The sequence below is a fragment of the Cyprinodon tularosa genome, unplaced genomic scaffold (genome assembly GCF_016077235.1).
Source record: "Cyprinodon tularosa strain WSP-4 unplaced genomic scaffold, ASM1607723v1 ctg107, whole genome shotgun sequence".
NCBI classification, from domain to species: domain Eukaryota; kingdom Metazoa; phylum Chordata; class Actinopteri; order Cyprinodontiformes; family Cyprinodontidae; genus Cyprinodon; species Cyprinodon tularosa.
In genome coordinates, this window is record NW_024037860.1 from 4,244,472 (window position 1) to 4,264,467 (window position 19,996).

The 19,996-nt window shown below is 36.8% G+C and overlaps 1 protein-coding gene across 1 annotated transcript; it reads right to left on the reverse strand.

Moving 5' to 3' along the window:
• Positions 1–1,460: 1,460 nt before the first annotated feature.
• Positions 1,461–8,789, reverse strand: LOC119785623 (proline-rich transmembrane protein 1-like). The gene is made up of 3 exons (XM_038288359.1): positions 8,618–8,789; positions 6,584–6,811; positions 1,461–1,807 (listed from the first exon to the last, which is right to left on the reverse strand). Exons 1-3 carry the CDS (start codon positions 8,750–8,752, stop codon positions 1,661–1,663), a joined length of 510 nt encoding a protein of 169 aa, XP_038144287.1. The 5' UTR covers positions 8,753–8,789; the 3' UTR covers positions 1,461–1,660.
• Positions 8,790–19,996: the final 11,207 nt, after the last annotated feature.

Here is a 19,996-nt window from a genome sequence, read left to right on the forward strand (position 1 = left end):
TAGATATATTTTAAAGAATATGAAACAAGCTGGTTAATCTCGGATTTTCCTGTTATTGCGACAGAAGCCCATTGTTTTTGTATGAAACTGGCTTTTATTTTGAATATAGCACCGTTTCCAGATTGGATACGATGTTGGATATTGTAGATTTCCCCATTTTTTTATTCTCTCTCTCCTTTACATAACATAAACATCTAAGAATTGATTTTGTTAAAATCAAAGACTTCTATTGGAAACACGCATCATTTATCTACAGTTGTTTAGGGTTGAAGCTTCAACCGTTATTATTTACTTTGAACATAGGAGATGCTTATTGGAGCCCCCACATTCTTTTTCTTTTATTCAATGTTTGATTATACTGTTATATTGTATTATATTTTCAAAAATAAATGAGATAGTTAAAGTTTTTGAATATTTACAAGCCTGTTGGCTACAGATGTTTGTACAAACAGCACATGGCAGCAGTGGGTGGGCGGGTTGAGTAGAAAGTGGGGGATTTCTGCAAATGCCCCATATTTCCTGGAAATGAAAATTAAGCAATCCAGTGGAAACAGGCGGCGTTTGCCCTGGGGTAATATTGTTCCCAGACTGAGATGACATTTAGAGATATCCGTGGAAAGAACTCCGGAGGTCTCAATCTGCTTTTGATAGTGTAAACCAAAACATAAATAAAAAGGAGTCTGTTGATTTACTAAGTAATGCCTCTACATCAGTTGTTTGAAAGGCACGTTCAAAGGGTCCACTAGAGAGAGCCATTATCACTTTGTAAAATTAAATCCACTGATCCCATTGGGGAACATTTTAGATGTGAACATTCTAGTGAACATTGAGATTTACAGACAAGTCAATTTTACCCATATATATATATATATAAAGAAAAATATATAACAGGTGTTTTCTGTTGTGATTAGATTGTAGCTACATATTGAGTCTACAGCCTGGTGGAGGATGAATGGATAAAGATATAAATGATAATCTTGTGAAATGCACTTGTTTCTTCTTAAATTTTCTATCCTGATCTAGATCTTTAACCAACGGAGTGAAATTCAGTCAAAGACACATGGAATAAACTGGGTATTATTATTATTTTTATTATGTTTTTTTTTTTATTATTTGATTTCTTTTCTCGTAAAAATTTCAATAATCAAAGCTGTTTTCAAAGACAGATGCATGAATACTCCTGGGGAAAAAATAACATCTTCATTGACTTTACATAGTTTCAACAACATAACAGTACATTAATATTGATATCTTTTGGTAAGAACTTACAAAGAATTAAGCTGCTCTTATTTTTACAAGTTATTGTTGTGTGGAACAACATAGTCAAATTTCGAAGCTTTCAAATGGTCGGTTAAAATAAAAAGGATATTATACATGCCACTTTAGCTGAAATAAAAACAGTGATGAAACTATTTTTTTCATAATTCTGATTAAAATAAAAAAAAATAAACAACTGATTGATTGATTGATTGATTGATTGAATTAGGGGCACTAGGATTAGAAACACATTCAGGAAACTGATTAAAGCATTAGGAGGAGTAAATAGTTAAGTCAGCTTATTTAAAGTGTCTAAATTTGATGACAAATGCCTATAAGTGCTGTTATCGTCTCAGAGTTGTATGCTGAATGTGAAAAATGTGATGCAAATATTTTGGAGAAATTATAAATAAAGTGCAATAACAAGAACTATAAACACTGAGGCCCATATTAAAGTCCCGAACCCCAGAGCCACAAGGTTCAATTTCCAGGCTTGGTTGCTGATCCGATGTGCTGTAAACCTCTCACCGAGAGCGTTGGCGTTACGAGTCTGTAGGTCAGAGAAAGAAAAGAAAACATCATAAGGCATGGCCATGTCTTTGAGCCTTTTGGTGCGGAGGACCTGAGCTTCGGAGTCTCAGGTAGCAGATGATCATGAAATTGTATGGCTCTGACTGTCTGCAAGAGGGAATAAAATTCCTTTTCAACAAATCTTCATTTGTTTGCACTTTCCATTTTATCGTGTGTCTATCAGGATAGAAGATTTGTATCTTAGCGATATCCATAGTTTAAAAATATTGTATAAAATCCATACTACCTATAAATTAGAGGTATGTATTTTCAAAGAATCCACACCCCTTGAATATTTTCACACCGACTAAAATTAAAACCCTGAACTAAAATGTATTTTATTGGGACTGTATATGCAAGACAAACACAAGGTGGTGCAAGACATTTTGAGTTGAAAGAAAAGATAAACACAGTTTTGTCAAAGATTCCAAAGTTATTAAATTCGTATTTTATTCTCACCCCCTTTACACGCATTACGCAAAATGATTTATATTCCTGGCAACTAGAATACCATTACCCTAAATTTGTTTGTAGTTTTCAGTCTTCATCATGTCCACCCCTTCAAAGTTCTCTGAGTGTGAGCTTTAGCTGCTTGCAACGTTTAGAAATATCAAACAGTGTGTGCCCGGCATAAAAGTATGGAGGACAATCTTTTATTTCTGGGTGGATCATCTAAATAAGTGGTTCTCCTAATTGTATATCATTCTGGTGATTACATAAGGCCATCCTACGTGCTCGCCCGTTAGCTATCTTTTACTGCACATGCGCACTTTGAGGCATATATCTGTGGTGAGCTACGGCTTTAGACAGTCATTGAAGCTGAACTTTTTTCCCTTTGCTACCTTGAATATAGCCCAGGGTCTTAAGGTACAACGTTTATGAGAAGAAAAGAAAGGCCTCAGAAGAGGCGGATATATCCCAGAATGCTTTGCACGGAGAGCTCTCCTCGTAAAGCATTATGTAATTTGCAGTTGACATCGTCTGTTGCAACCCGACAGCGGCAACTACAGTAATAACAAATGGCACAGGCAACGCTCAGTGGAGGAGGAGTTACTGGACCAACGGAGCAAAAAGCAGTGATCATCTGTCCGAATGGTAAGTCAGCTGAGTTTGCTACTAAATAGTCCCCGCTCGATATAGTGATTGAGGGATTTAGGGGTTAGAGCCGGCGTTCAGGCACAGTAAGCTTGTATGAGCTATGAAAACAGCAACTTTTAAACAGAGCGTGCACGAGGACAAATGGGCTCGTGCACGTTCTTGCATACATATTTTTTTTAAGTGGAGAGGGCTGGTCTTTTAAAAACTCGTGAAACTCACAAACACAATACCTTTCATGTCAATCTGTAAGACCTCCTCTTGGAAAAGTGATTGCGAACTTGTTTTTTTTTTTTGTATGAGCCCCTTTATCAGAGGAAAGCTGCTTATAGCTAACTGTAAGTAGATGGTCACAGGAAGCTGAAGAAGCCCTGTGAATTTGTTTGGAGATTATAGGCTGAGATGCACTGTCTCAGCCTCCGGGAAGGACTTCAATAGAATGACTGTGTACATGAATTATTAATAAACTTCTGAGTAGGTAACACCATCCCCAACAGCACACTTTGATGCTTTGTTTTGCTTTTTATGTGAGCTTGTTTTGAAATTTCTGCGATTACCTCAAAACTATGAAGGACCAACTCTGCCATATTTAAAAATAAATACATAAATAAATAAATGCTCAATAAATGTATAAGCATACAATTAATTGCCAACAAAAAAGTGAGACATAAATGTATATAACTCTTAATTAGCTTCTTTATTTATTTGCCTTTGTAATATTTACCTTATTTATTTTTCTGTCCTTTATAATCTTCAACTTTATTTTTTAATTACTTATATTTTTAAGTATTTATTTATGTGCATGTTATAATATTTTTGTCTGTTTTATTCTTCCTTTGTATTTTTTTACCTTAGTTATTTCTTCGCCGCTGTTTATTTCTCTCTGCCCTTTTGACTTTTCTGCCTGTCATATTAACATTTCTGTATGCATTTCTGTCTCATTATGCAAATGAGGAGGGGGTGTTTCCTAGAGAGTCAACTTCTGCTCATTGGTTGGCTTGGCGGTCCATCTTCTTAACTCACAGAGCTCAGAGTACTAAGTTAAATGTTCTCTTTTCTGTTGCTGTTGTTCAATTAAAGTATGTTTTAAGATCATTTGAGGCGAGAACCTTATACTTTTAAGCATCACCATATGGCCAATTCACAGATTTAATGCGTAATTTAAAAGAAAATGTGACGAACTTGAGAGGACCGCGGCAACCAGCAAAGCTCCGAAGCTGACGGCAGCCAGGTCTAACCACAGCCCATCTGCAGCGTCCCTCTCTCGGAATAGCCGTGTGTGAAGCGTGTTGGTTAACATTTTACTACATCGGTCGAATCTACAGGAGGAGAGTCTGATGTCGAGTCTGAAGTCATTAGAACTTGAGTAGGGACTTTGCCAAACTTTGCCAAATACAACAAAAAATCGCCATCATAGCCTGGCTATAGACCTGGCTGCCGTCAGCTTCGGGGCTCAGCTGGTTGCCACGGTCCTCTCAAGTTCGTCACATTTTCTTTTAAATTACGCAGCTCTGTGAGTTAAGAAGATGGGCCGCCAAGCCAACCAATGAGCAGAAGTTGACTCTCTAGGACACACCCCCTCCTCATTTGCATAATGAGGCAGAAATGCATAGAGAAATGTAAAAAGGGCAGAGAGAAATGTAAAAAGGGCAGAGAGAAATGTAAAAAGGGCAGACAGAAATGTAAAAAGGGCAGAGAGAAATGTAAAAAGGGCAGACAGAAATGTAAAAAGGGCAGAGAGAAATGTAAAAAGGGCAGACAGAAATGTAAAAAGGGCAGAGAGAAATGTAAAAAGGGCAGACAGAAATGTAAAAAGGGCAGAGAGAAATGTAAAAAGGGCAGACAGAAATGTAAAAAGGGCAGACAGAAATGTAAAAAGGGCAGAGAGAAATGTAAAAAGGGCAGACAGAAATGTAAAAAGGGCAGACAGAAATGTAAAAAGGGCAGAGAGAAATGTAAAAAGGGCAGACAGAAATGTAAAAAGGGCAGAGAGAAATGTAAAAAGGGCAGAGAGAAATGTAAAAAGGGCAGAGAGAAATGTAAAAAGGGCAGACAGAAATGTAAAAAGGGCAGACAGAAATAAACAAATGCGAAGAAATAACTAAGGTAAAAAAATACAAAGGAAGAATAAAACAGACAAAAATATTATAACATGCACATAAATAAATACTTAAAAATATAAGTAATTAAAAAATAAAGTTGAAGATTATAAAGGACAGAAAAATAAATAAGGTAAATATTACAAAGGCAAATAAATAAAGAAGCTAATTAAGAGTTATATACATTTATGTCTCACTTTTTTGTTGGCAATTAATTGTATGCTTATACATTTATTGAGCATTTATTTATTTCTGTATTTATTTTTAAATATGGCAGAGTTGGTCCTTCATACAAAACTGGAAGTGTGTTAACAATAGACCTCCTTGATATCCCTAGTGCGGTCTGTGTTCCACCAAAAGGCAACAGTGCAGCAATCAGAAACTTTCCTGCAGGCACACTGCAAAAAATTGAAATCTAAGTAAGTTTATTTTTCTTTAAAAAAAGAGCATGTCTGTCTTAAATTAAGCAGTTAAGTGATACAATTTCCCAATGGAATAAGGCAATTTACATCTAACATAAGAAAAAACAATTGCATTGTCTTATTTCAAGTAGATATTATCTAATTATCTTATTTTAAGAGTAAAAATACTCATTCCATTGGCAAATCTTATTATTTACTTGCTTGAATTATGCTAAATACACTAATTTTAAGATATTTTTACTCGTTTCCAGATCGTTCTTGCAGTGCAGGTGGCGAGTGCTGCTGCAGTTTGTGTAACTTATAACGAGACTGAGACCAGGAAACGGTGGTAAAAGTGCCATGGCAAACTGCTAACATTCACTAACACTTTGTCTGTATGAAACAACATATACTCAAGTTAATTCTTGTGCGAACCCTCACGAGGCAATAAAAGTTTATGAAAAGAGGCTGTTTTTTTCTCCTAAAAATATTACATTTAATGACAACATCAGAGGGATTGTATAACTAAAACATTAGCTATGACACAGTCATTGTAGATGAAGCAGACTTCTTGCAAGCCCAATTTACTGTTTTTCTTTCACATGCATTTGAGAACTCATTATTTAGAAACTTCAGGCCACAGTGTGGGATAACATTTTTACATATAACCTACCAGTTCTGTGTTGCATTATGTTATATTTCTCAAAGTTGAAATGTGTCCTTAAAACAAAAATCATATATCTTCATGCCTGTGATGAATGCATGCAAACTTCTGAATTTTTCTGAACTTTTCTAAATTGTTAACCCTTTTGTTTATATCTAACTTAAAATTAAGCCCTTTAAATGGCCTGAATAAAGAAAGCATGGCCTTTTGGAACGTCGATTCAATAATTCAAAAATGACTTTTTAAAATGTTTCCTATCCACCTTTAACTCCTCTCCTGGAGTAATGACACCTTCAAACTATAAGGCGGCAATGTTCTTAACAAAACAAGCAAACAATAAAACTAAAAATGAAAAACACTGAAATAAGGGTACCTCCACTGCACTGAAAGAAGTCATTGTATGACGTAAACAGACATTTAGCAACTCCCTGGGCTGTAAGACAAAGTCTCCAGTTCAAAGGAGGAATGTAGTCCAAATATAAGTTAAATATACTTACAGCAATGGAGCTGGCAAAGGCGGCTAATCCCAGTGGCAGGCAGCAGCAGAGCGTGGTGAAGATTGAAAAGCCTAAGTAGTCCTTTACAGGGCCTGCTTGATGAATGTACGCTGGAGGCTGCACAGTGAAGACGGTTGGCTCTCCTGATTGCTCATGGCCATTGAAGTACGGCTGCTGACTGGGTTGCTGAAAAGGCAGCCTGTAAAGCTCCTGGTCAAATCCATAGCCCTGCAGAAAACCAAAATGACACACCTTAAAGCAATAATCTTTGATTTATGGATTATGGAGGTACTGGAAGGTTGTGAGATTTATTCATTTGTGGATGTCTGTAAATTTGTTTTGGCCAAAAAGACTTTTTCTCAAGGTAATAAAACAGTCACTACGCTAATGCTAATGCTCCTCTGGGTGAGCTGTCCGGAGTATGCTGGTTATGCAAAAACTGGGATGTTTATAATTTTAAGGATTTGTAGTCATAGCAAAATGGGGTCATGCATGATCATGGTACCACATTAGGTGATGGTGGCGGATGATTGAAACCTCCGAATATTACAATATATCTCTGCTCAGTCAAAATACTGTCAATAATACACAAATGTTTGTTGTCAGTAATAAGCGCATGGCCATACTATAAACCCCCACCATGGGTCACTTGATCCACAGCGCTCACATTAGCAAGTCCCTTACCCACACAATGCCCCATATGCTGCTGTCATCTACTCTGCAATGAAAACCTAATAAGAAACCCTCTTCAAAGTGCCAGACTCTAAGGAATGTGAGCATTTACTCAGAAACTCGGTGGTCACTTCAAAACGGCTGTCATGTTGTGACACAAGGAGGGAAGCAAGATCACATGAGCTTCCCTGAGATTGTTTTCTGTCAGTTTGTGCAGAAATCCTCTGGTTATGCAAACGTATTGTTGCAGCAGATGTCAATCATGGAGGTGAAGACGTTGGATGTTGAGGTCCTGGGCTGGTGAGGTTTTTGAGGCTGGTTGGATGTACTCACAAATTCCTTTAAAAAACTTGAGACATCTTTGGTGTTGTCTTTTAGAGTGGCTGTTTATGGTGAGCAGTAAGAAGGCACACCTATGCAGTAACCTGCTATCTAATCAGCATTGTAATATCAGTGAGGTGGATGGTGGCAAAGAATGTTTTACAGTTATATTTTGTTGTGGTTCCAGCTGTCACTGTTTCTGCCCTCTCTGAGTCTCAACAAGTGCTTTTGAAAAAGACTACTGTAATGAAATGAATCCTTGAATAGAGTGGAGAACAACAACACCGTTAACACTGTTGTACTGCTCCTGAAGAAGAGCTGTGGCCTTCGTCTTTTTAGGGAAGTAAGTTTTTAGCTAAGAATTTAGGAAAAGAAATGGCCTTACCTATTTAATAATACAGGTGGTAAGATCATCCAATACCACTTCTTATATTTAAAAATCCCCCTGACCATATTGAAGCAGGTACTGTAACCCTTGGGTCTTTTTGGCCGAGCTAAAAACATTTCTAAGAACATTCTAATAACTAAGTCAATTTTTTGCATGCAAACACATTTTCCTATAAAGCCTGCCTTTATTCCTGTGCATTTCTTGCTTGATACGTAAGAGTTGGATCACAGTAGATGGTAATTAAACAGAAAGGCTCGAGTTTCACTCATTTTCCAAAGTCCACTCTCGGCTCTGGTTACATACTTACTGAGCTACTGAGATTACGTCATGCAGAACACAAACAAGAAATTTAATCCTTCATATTTATCTAAATGAACTGCCTTATATTCATCTAAATGAACTGCCTTATGCAGACAAAAAACACAACATATTTTATCCCAGAATTACCGATTTATACTGTGGTTAAATATTATTTAAGTGGAGGTCAATTATTATTTTTATCCATTAAACCTTGTTTATATAAGGAAGTTACAGAAAACCAAAGAAATTACTGCAGAGTTTAGAAAAAGGCTGAAAAAAAGGTACTCACTAAGACAACTTAATTTTTTTAAATTTCTTATTTTATTCAATTTAGCTCAGATGCAAGTGTTTACCTGTGGCTGTGCTGAGTATAAGGGGACCGGGTAGGATGGCTCCTGGTAAGGTGGAGGAGGAGAAGATGGCAGCATGAAGGGGTGCCCTCTCTCCGGTTTCCATGACGGATCTCCCACTTCACTGTTGTCATCCATGATGTAGCTGTGAAGAATTCAATCTCCTTCCTCCTAGGTTTATATAACTACCCTTCTAGACTCAGTGCCTTAGAGAGCTATCATAAATGATCTTTATCTTCATGTTTATGATGGAGTTTGGTAAAAAAATGCAAGGGTTGCTGGAAGGATTTTCAGAGCTGAATAACTGCAGGAGTCTGTACATTTTCCTGATTGATCTGAATGGTCTAGAAGAATGTCTTTATTATCAATATGGAATAGTTTTGTGATTTAATTTGCCCCTGGTCAAAAGTCACAGAACAGTTTTAGTTTCAATTTTTCTATAAACTAGGGCTTGGCATGTTTGGATTTCCAGTCACTTCACTCTTTAAACCTACTAAAGGAAAATGTTTCGGTCTTTCGCTTAATTTATCAGTATTCAGAAAGTAGCTAAATCTTTTGATTTACTGGAATGCTCACATTGGAATTTTTGAAAAAGAAGCAGGTGTTGCACTATTACAGAAAATGTCTAATTAAATGTCCATGTCATAAGATTTATATAGAGAAAATAACACATAGGCTGAAACAAAGAATGAATTAGTGAAACAGTTAGTGTTGTCTTTGAAAGCCATCTTAGATTTAGCTTTAGCCTTAGATTTCTGAAATATAAAGCCTTTCAAAAATCAATTAAGAACCTTTAAGCAAAACAGGGGGTTGGAAGCAGAGACCGTTTGTGGGTCTGTAATTCTGTCTGTGTCTGTTTCTGTCAGAGTCTGTCTGTGCCTGAGTTGTTTGTACACATCACAGTGGCATTTTTCTTTTTTGCAGTTATAACAGCAACTTTCTGTATCCCATCCTCTTAAGAACGTCAATGACTTGTGACTTCTTGTGCTCTTTGCATCCAGACATTCAAAACACATCTCTGCGTCCGCCAGATTTAGGGCCTGAGGTATTGATTGAGGCCAGACCTAACCTGCAGGCAAAAATGATTTTGGCCGCCGGCGGGTCGGGCTAGTTTACTAGGCTAGTGCATACCCAATTTTTGCGTCCCGCTGACGAGCGGCTATAACTTGTGAGAGGTCGGTGTGTGCAAATTTGGACAGCACAGAGGATGCTCATTGCTCACTTTACTTGGTCAGTCTACTCATCTTGCAACAATACATCGTGCACAAACTATCACCACTGCAGAAATTCTTACCGGACCAGTTGTTTACTTTTTCTGGAATTGGGAGTCGTAGCGGTTGTCTGAAGCAGTGCTTAGCTATTAGCAGAAGGGCACGTCAGTGCAGTGAGGGCAGAGTGAGGGAAGGCATGTTATGTTGATCATTTGACCAGCCATGGTTACCATGGCACGGTAGATCTTCATTATTATTATTTTGGGCATGCACACAGACACATACACACCCATACACATAGACACAAGCACACAATAAAAAACAAAACAAAAAACACACTGACAAAAGGGAACTTTGGGCATCAAGGGGCAAAGGGTCAGGTGTGTTAAAAGTGCCATTCACATCTAGCGCCATCCACATCTAGTGAAAACTAATGTAATGGGTGAGTCATATAACGCAAACACTCATTGGTTAGCTATTTGTCAGAAATTGTGCTGATGCCAAAGGAAATAATCAGAAACAAGCAGGTGTTCTTCAAACTGTAAAAATTTATTGTCTATGTCATGCTACAATGTCGGCTCAGAAAAAGATTTTGAAATGTCTGAAAGGTCGGACACATGCGAGACCAACAAGACCTCCCTCATCCTTTGCCCTATCTCAAAGAATTTGTCGAACTAGTCGAAAAATTTAGCTTTCAATTCATATAGTGGCATCTGGCTTTTTTTTTTAAAGGTTACTTTATACTTTAAGTAGTTTTTGGAGCACATACCTCTTCACTTGTACTTGAGTAAAGAGGTCAAGTTAATACTTCAACCTTTACCAGAGTGTTTTTAAACTGTAATATCTATACTTCTACTTAAGTAACAAATGTTTGTCCTTTGACACCGCTGCTTTTGAACAGTGGTGGGTGGCCAATAGAGGGCAGAAGGGTGCCGCTCCACTCGCCCAAAGACCTTGATTAAGACATAAAAAAAGTAATAATTATGTTTAAAGACGAGTGAAGCTGTTTTGTTCTTCCTCAAAGAACAAATTGGTGACATATTTCCGCCTGTATGTTTGCCCATAGACTCTCGTTAAAAGCTGTCCATGCACCATAGCTCCTCTTCAATGCAAATGATAGGACCATCCTGGGACTCAGCTCTCCTGTGCCCAGAGCTGAAAGCAACTTTATTTGCACACCACCTCCTGCAACAGTGCTGACGTCCCAGTCGTCTGTTGTAAATAACGGCTGATTGACAGGTTTATATAATTACTTAGCAACAAGGCATGGCTAACTGCACTTTTTCAAACGTCAGGATCTGACCTAGCATGAATTAAGACAGGTATGACTGATTTAAAGCACTTTTCAGAAAATGTTGTCTTTTGTTGTTGGCATTAATTTAAATATATTGGTGTGATACCTTAGTATACATTTGACATACTTAGTATACATAACCCCATCTGGAGAAAACTCAACCAGCCGACACAGCCTTTGAATGTCATGGAATGTCACAGGACAGAATCCAGATGTGATCAGATAAACCATGGGAAACCAAAGAAGTAGTTGAGCTCAGTGTCTGTAGAAAAGGACATGGAAGTTATGAGGAGGCGCTCAGGGGGACTTAAAGTTTACTGAATATGGCCAACACTCAGGCATTGAAGGACAGGTCTGATAAGATGCAGGTGTTACACAGCCCAGTCAACAGTGCTCTACAATGATCTCTTCAGGATGATCTCAGAATCTCTAAGAAAAAAAAGACCCAATCCAAATCAGATGCTTCATTGCTCAAAATGCTTCAATGTGAAATCACCATGATAGTTATTTAACTGAGGTATCCTGTCCTGCCCCCTGCTAGTGTTTTCAGAGCATTAGACATACTGATTTGATTATACCAAATGGAGCTTTTTTAAAACAAACTTAAAAAGCTCTTCAACCTACATAAAATACACAAATACCTAACATACGTGCACTGTGTTATTTATATAGGTTAGAACAGGGTAAGTTACACAGGCACAGTAAAACTGTTTATTGTATTTTCACTTGACTTAAATAACATTTAGCCATTGAATCTTGAGTACAAAACATGTCCTACCATAAATTGAAGGTGTGTGTCTCTCTGGTGCATTGTGTTTTCAATATACCTGTCATGATTTATCGAAAGATCTGACCCACATGCAGAAGACCAAATAGAGAGACCAGGGAAAAGTTTAGCAGGTTTTATTTTGAATAGGTTAAGAGTCCAGTGCTGCTCTGAATACTGCCGAACCAGGACTGAAAAGTGAAGGGGAAGATTCTGTGGTTAGTTCAGGCTCAGTGGAAAATTGGGTCTTTGACTTGAAGAAGAGAATTAAGGCAATAGGACTCACATTTCCAGAAAAAGGTGTCTCTTATTGAATCCAGTCGGTGTGGGTTGTTCCAGTGAATGTCTTGTTCGTTGGAGGGCGGACAGGGTTTACCCAGATTGCGGTTGTTCTTGGTGAACGGAGAAGCTGATTGCCACTTAGTTTTCCTGCGGTACTTGAACGGGTTATAGTGGAGATGAATCCCCTGCTCAGCGGTTTGTTAGTGGAAGCCTTTCTCAGGAAAAATGATGCGTGTAAATGAGCCACCCACTTTCTAGTTTTTATGCTGTTTTAAAAACAATCACTGCAGTTTTTATTACACTTTTCACTCTGGATGTATTGGTTCTTAAAAAAACTTTGTGAGTTTTTATGCATTAATTTTATTCTCTGCAATTTCACCAAGACATACCTGATTTAAGGAATCAAATTTTTAACCAAACACCCAAATCAAACAACAACCTTTATGTTTATTTATCCTTTTTTTTCATGTTTAAACACTTTCTGTGTTTGAAGAATATCTTAATTTTCCTTCATATTTTTTATTATCTTAGGGTACAGCTGATCAATTTTTGTGGAGTTGGACGCAGTTTATCTATTTCATTTTTCCAGTAATGAATATGAATAGTTAACTAATAATAACTAATATAAACAATAATTAAAGATAACAATAATTAAATCGGAGCGGAAAGAAATAGAAGCTTACATCTCTTCCGTATTCACACAAAAAACAAAATTACCTATTCAGATCTTAAAATTTACTTACAGATATAATACAAAAATTACCCGCAGAAATTAAACAAAAATGGATCCTTTATTAAGAAGATTTTCAGAATGCATAAAAAGATTTAAAAAATTTTTTCTATGTAAATAATTTTCCATACACCTTTGACTGAAATGCATCTTTTCATCATTGCCATTCTTGAGCAATTAGTTTCTGGAAACATCAGCTTTTAGCTATTGGATCAGTCCAAAGAAGAAAAAACAAGTCAACAATAACAATCAATATGAAGCATAATGTGAACAGATAAAGATGCCCCTTCACATTTCTGCCTCATTAATTTAGCCAATATCCGACCCCGTTCCATAGATCTTTATTGACATCAATTGATTGAAAGGTTGAGGAATCTTTGTGTCCACAAGAGAGAGCCCTTGTTTCACTAATGACTTCTTTGACTTAGCAGTAAACATCTTAAAATGAGAAACTTTCATTCTGTATTTGAAACAATTTTCTGTTATTCTTTTTCTTCAGCTGTTTCTACAGTGATTGGATTATAAATATGGAACCTGCTAACGCTGGAGTCTAAAAAAGATCGATCGATGGAAATTTCGATGACATCTTTGATGTCTTTGATTTCCTAAATAAATTGAAGTGAAGAAAACACAGTAGGCTACTACCTGGAGAATTTTATTTATTTTATTTTTTTTCCCACATTCATCATAAATATTTAGCAATTTAAGGCTGCAAATAGTATACGTCAAGTTTCTAAAAAAAACAGACAAAGTAATCTTCATCAGTTTATTAACAGAAAAACAAGCAGTCACATTATTAGGATAATTATCATAGATGATGTGTGAGTTTATGACACCCTAATATTACCTGCCTGTTGCGTGTCAGAATGAATGTTTTCCCCATTAGTTTATATAATCACGACAGTACCCCTGCTTGGATGTACAGTTATCATCTTCATTTTGTATGTGGCAAAAATTTGGGAATGCAATGACAGTGGTGTCATTCAGATAAGAACAAAGTGCAACATTTTGATATGGCTGGAGCCATGGATGTCTCCTCGTCTGCCAACGTGTATGATGTAATGATGTGATGATGTTGTAAACTGGAGAAATATACAATGCTTCGCTAACTGTGAATCGTGGTCGCTTCATGAGAAGTGAACCCAGCTGGTAAGCATCTGCCTTCTATAACTCTAAGCAACTTCTCTGATGTGAGTAAGAAAATCTGTTGTCATGTCTCATGGTTATTTAATACATACACATTATAAAGTGGTATTTAAAGAGTTTTTCTCAAGTGATGTCTTTTCAGGAAAAAGAACCGGAGAGAGAAAGCTTTAAGGTGTAAACAACACAAATCAATATTTTAACATTTTAACATTTTTTGTAAGAATTCAGAGAGAACTAAGCGAGAAACCCCTTTTATTGTAAAGAGTAACTCTTTTTATTGAAGAAAAAATACTTTTTAAATAAAATACGCTGCTTAATAGATGCATTTGGCTCAAATGATAACAGTGATCAAAATAATAACTTTATATTTTTGATAAGAATATAAAATAAGACCGATTTAGTGAGTGTGCACACAAATATTACAAACACAATCACACTTATTAAAGTTATAAAATGAATTAATGTGTGAACATTTGACAGATTTCAAGAAACTGCATGTCATGCAGTCTGAGAAAATATGAGAGATATGTTTTATTTATAAACTACTGTGTATAAAACAACAACAAATATTATCACTGAAACATAAAATAAAACACCCCACAGCCACGTGGTTCAGTAGCTTGGCCTGCTTGCTGTCTGAAGGTGTCTGAAGGTGAAAAAAAGCAAAGGAAGCAAAACAAAAATAGGTTATTTTTGACTTCTGTTGCCTTTTTGATCTTGAGGACTTAAGCCTTGTTAAAGCACTGTACAACAGACAATCAGGGTATTTTGTAGGTCTAACTCTTTTGATTACGGATAATAAGTCCAACCTGGTGCCCCTTAGTTTACAATTCATTCATGTTTGTCAGAAATGTTGGTATCTGTTCTGAAATAAAGAAGTATTACATCTACGGTAGATCTTTATTGTTTTTCTGTCAGGATAGAAGCTTGCTTTTATTGCTATCCACTCTGTTAGCATATCCTATAAATATGTATAACACTATATCTGGCAAAATCGTCTTAAATTCCACCCCACCCCTAAAATAAAAAAAAAAAAATTCAATATCCAATAATATGAAAACCATGAACTAGAATGTTTTTACTCAGACCAACACAAAGGGGTTTAAGACTGTTAAGGTAAACTTACTTATTCAGATTTCAAATATATTTAAAAATGTAGGCATTCTGTTTTATTTCACCCCTTTTACTCTAACACCAGCTCAGAGGAGAGCATGCTTTTTCTGTTGCAGAGCCTAAGCTGCAGAATGATCTTCCTTTGGCCATTAAACAGACCTCTTCACTTTGTGATTTTAAATCTCTGCTTAAGACCCATTTATTTTCTGTGTAACACAGTCTGAGAATGGGCTAAGTTTGAAATTTTATTTTAATCTCTTGCTCTTCTTTTTTTAATCGTTTATAATAATAAAAAATGATCCTATTAATCACATAGGACATTTAAGCATTTATATCATTTTTAAAATGGAAACATCTAAAAGCAAAATAGAAATTAATAAAAATTACAAAAATATGCTTATTATGTATGAAGTTAAGGTGAATGCCGAGTCCTCCATTCATAGCTCAGTATTGGTGGTAAACAAACAAACAAACAAACTCCACAGACGGCAAGAGACAGCACCCCACACACATGGACGACATCTTTTCCATGATATTTAAGGAAGTATTCCCTACCAATCCAACTTGCACATTGCATTGGTGGCATTAAAGCATGGCTCTCTATTAACTTCCTCAGTCTAAATAAAAACAAGAAAGAAGTTCTGGTATTTGGATTGAGTTGGTGTCCTTTGCCAAATGTAGATCTTGGTTCACTGTCAGTTGATCTCAGGGACTGTGGTACAGATCTATTGGTAAAGTTTGAAACAGTCTTAAATTTGTGAATTGATCAATTTGTTATTAACTTAATCTATTAGCCAAAGCTAATCCTTGGGAGATTAGTCCACGCTTTTATCGCTGTTCGTCTGGACTATTGTGATGCACCCTACGTAAACATTAGTAAGGCGTGTCTTGCTTGTCTGCAGCCGTGAGCATATTCCCCCCCATTCTACCGCCCTTTCACTGGATCCCTATTTATTATTAAATACATTTTAAGCTGCTGTTATTTGCTTCTAAATGTATGAACAAGCTCACTCCACCATATCTATCTGGGCTGCTTCAGCCTTACTGCTCTCTTTGATCACTTAGATCCACTGATCGGCTGCTTCTGATCTTCCCCAAAACTAGGCTGAAGCTCAGAGGGGACAGAGCGTTTGTTGTAGCAGCTCTTACATCGTGGATTAGTTTACCCTTAAGTGTCCGACAGGCCTCCTCTTTTGCTCTTTTCAATATATTATGAAAATATTATTTTATTACTTGGTGTTTGACACTAAGATCTAGTTTTGTTTGCCACTGCTCCTATTTTGAACCTGGTTACAATGTCTATTTTAATCTAATTGATTTATTCTTAACTTCTTTTATGTACAGCACCTTGGTTACACCTTTAAATTTGCTACAGGAATAAAGTTGATTGATTGAAATGACTCAGTACCAAGGAACAAGCTCTAAGCCTTAAAAGGTTGGTGATTTATGATATATATATATGTATTGAGTTTAGGATTACCTTCATTTGAGCAAATGTTTTCACACATTTATCCTATCTTGTAAACCACTAAATCAACAACGAGCTTATTGGCATACTGTTGAGACTTATTTAGCTTTTCCTGTTGTATGCGTGTTCCAGAGGCAGCGGCTGCAGTTTGTGTTGGGGAAGACCGAGGATAACACACAAATAAAGCTGTCCATTTGTGCAGGTAACAGAAACACACTGTCAGAGCGTCCGCACAGTGTTCTCAGTTTTATTTTTGCTGTGTGTGTGTCAAAAAGGTTATAAAAGTACTGGTCACTTGATAATACTAAATACCTCAAACTCCAATAACTGCAGTTCTTGTTTGATGATAGTTAAGTTTTTAAAGCTCAAAATTGCCTATACAGTAAAGAAGTTTAAGCATTTACTTGGGTAGAATAGCAGAATTTTATTTTTGGGGGTAAACAGAGAGTGGTGGAGTCAATCTTTCTTTACACAGTTCATTATTCAGATTTATTTTAAAAGAATGCCATTGTTAAACGTCTTTACATGCTGGATAATTCATAGTTTGGTTTATCATTTATCAAACTGTGTAACCTTAGTTCATCATTAGATATGGACATAAGTAAAACAAACAGGACTAAAATTTGTCATGTAAACGTGATCAGAGTATTTTGATTGAACTGGATAGGTAGGAACAGTGTTGTTTCCAGAAAATTTGCAAAGGGTTGGCCAGGCATGGTCCAATGCACACTGAGGAGGCGAAACCAGTTGCGATTCGGTCTACACTGATCACAATAAACTAATAGGAAAATGAATGCCACACAATACCAAAGACAGAACAGATATTCATGAGGCCCTTGATCAGAAGCTATGTTTATATTTATGTTCACTCATTACTCATTCATTTATGCTTCTCCATAATATATGCATTGAATGGGTGGAGCTGTAGTTCTTTATCTTTATTTAAATGTCACTTAAATAACTGCAGAGGAAAACTTTCCCCAATAAATCTTAAAAATCTTTAAGAGAGCACGAATTCTGTATTGGTCCTTTTAATGACAGTATGTTGTTGTAAATAAGTAATTGCTGTACTTTTGCTGTCAGTTTTTGGTTAATATATTAACTTTTTAATATGTAAAAACAGGAAATTCAAAATGTTATAATTTCTGCCATCCTCTGGTTTAGAGGAGAACTGCTTCCTCCAGAAATGGTGACTTACATCCCAACAGGAATAAAAAATCACCCTAACCCACTTTTTTTTTAAAACTGTAATGTACAAAACAAATATATTTTAAATAATTTGAATGTTTACATGTTCATATTCTTGAATATGCTCAGTAATTCTGTTAAGTTCGAGCATCAGGAATTTCCAAAATGTCCAGAATTCATTTTTGCTCTCTTTGCAGTGAACAGCAGCCTACGTCGGCAGGCCAGTGTTAACTTTGAGAAGCTGGCAGTTCTGATGATCATACCATCATTTGTTCAAGATATCTGCTACCACCTTATCTAACTAGTATAAATAACTGATTATTTTTGCAAGTACCGGATAACACTTATATAATCAACATTCATTATTAAATTATTGACCATTCTGACATAGACATAGTCTCAATTATAAACTATATACTGTCCACCTATTGACTCCTATATCCATTAGTTAAATGTGTGATTCTCAGCAGAATGATGTGGTCATCCATATTTTACAGTTGCACTTCAGCTAACACCAGAGATAAACAAAGATGTAGGAGATGCCTGCTGCAATTTCTTTACAACTTCCAGTAACTCTTCAATCCAAACCTCAATAAATTAGTGTCGGCCTGCTTTTTATTTCACTACCATAAAACAGCTGCTCAATGACTCAGTGGGTAGCACTGCAGCTTTGCAGCAAGGAGCTTCGGCATGGAGTTTGCATGTTCTCCATGAGCATGCATGGGTTCTCTCCGGGCACTCTGTCTTCCTCCCACAGTCTAAATTCTCCTTAGGTGTGACAGTGTGAGTTGTTTTTCCTAAACCCAATCTTTTGCACATAGACAGATGGAGATAGGCACCAGCACCCCTAGCGACCCCAGCAGGGATGAAGCGTGACAGAAAATGGATGGATACCATAAAACAGTAGCTAAGATAAAGAAAGTTACCTGGCAGCTCAGGTTCAAGTAGAAGTTGTTAATCTAAGGTAGAAGTGTAATGCCACCATTTCTCTTTTTAGAAAATTCAAAATAATGATTGACCAAACAAAAGTTATGAAATCCTTACTAAATGTAGAAACATTTAGTAGTTTTGTATGGCACAAACTACTAAATTTGCCATACAAAAACTGGATGACTATAATAAATCTACAGTTATCCATAACATTTTTGTAACAACCCTGTTTGTTTTTTGAGCAACAAATTGAAAAAGAAGGTTAAAATTACACACATAAGTCTCTGTTAATTTCTCAATTAAACATCAATTTCCTGGGGTGGGGGGCAAGATGGCGGAAGAGGAGTAAGACCTGCGTCGTGTGTGCTCCCGTTCCGACTTATTCTTTTATGGTTCTCAACTAAATGTCCTTGCTGTTTTGAGCATTTGGTCTGTCCAGACTTGACCCCTAAGTGATTCTTGCCTGGAAGAGTAGAAGAATGGCAACAAACTTGAGGAAAGGCAAACAGACAAGCTTTGTGACTGATAGGCCTGATACCGCCTCGGAGCAGACTACAGCTAAAGCTGGATGCTCGGCACCTCCTTCTCCCTCCCGCTGGGAGGTGGACGTACTCTCCTTGAAGTCTGACATTCTTGCTGCTATAAAGACCGATATCTCGGCTGTGATTACATCTGAAATAAAAGAGGCTCTGGCTGAAGAGTTCACTTTTATTAAAGGAGAGACATAGTCCGATGAGGTTGTTACTCTACGCACCACAGTGTTGGAACTGAAAGAAGATGATGGGCTCAAAAAGAAGTGTGAAGATATGTAAGGGCGCATGAGAAGGTACAACCTGCGGATCATTGGGGTTCCCGAGAAGCCAGAATTCTTACAAAGATGTTGGCAAAATGAGTCGAACAGATTATCCCCACAATTGTTTCACCTGACCAGACTGGTTTTATTGAAAATCGTCAATCCTTCTTTAATATCAGGTGGCTGTTTAATGTGTTTTATACCTCTGCTCCACCCGGTCACAATTGTAACGAAATTTTAATCTCGCTGGACGTTTAGAAAGCGTTTGACCGGGTGGAGTGGCACTATCTCTTTAAGACCTTGGAGATGTTTAATTTCTGTCCTAAATTTGTTTCATGGGTGAAGCTGATATATACTTTGCCAATGGCAGCAGTATGTACTAACAGCAATCTATCCAGTTATTTTGAACTGAAACGTGGTACGAGGCAGGGGTGCCCACTCTCGTAACTCCTATTCGCAAT

Excerpts from the sequence above, each read along its gene's own strand:
- LOC119785623 (XM_038288359.1), bottom strand. The coding sequence starts at position 8,752 with ATGGATGACAACAGTGAAGTGGGAGATCCGTCATGGAAACCGGAGAGA. Across the intron at positions 6,812-8,617 it reads TATACTCAGCACAGCCACAG|GGCTATGGATTTGACCAGGA; the intron begins GTAAACACTTGC and ends GGTTTTCTGCAG. Across the intron at positions 1,808-6,583 it reads CCTTTGCCAGCTCCATTGCT|ACTCGTAACGCCAACGCTCT; the intron begins GTAAGTATATTT and ends TCTGACCTACAG.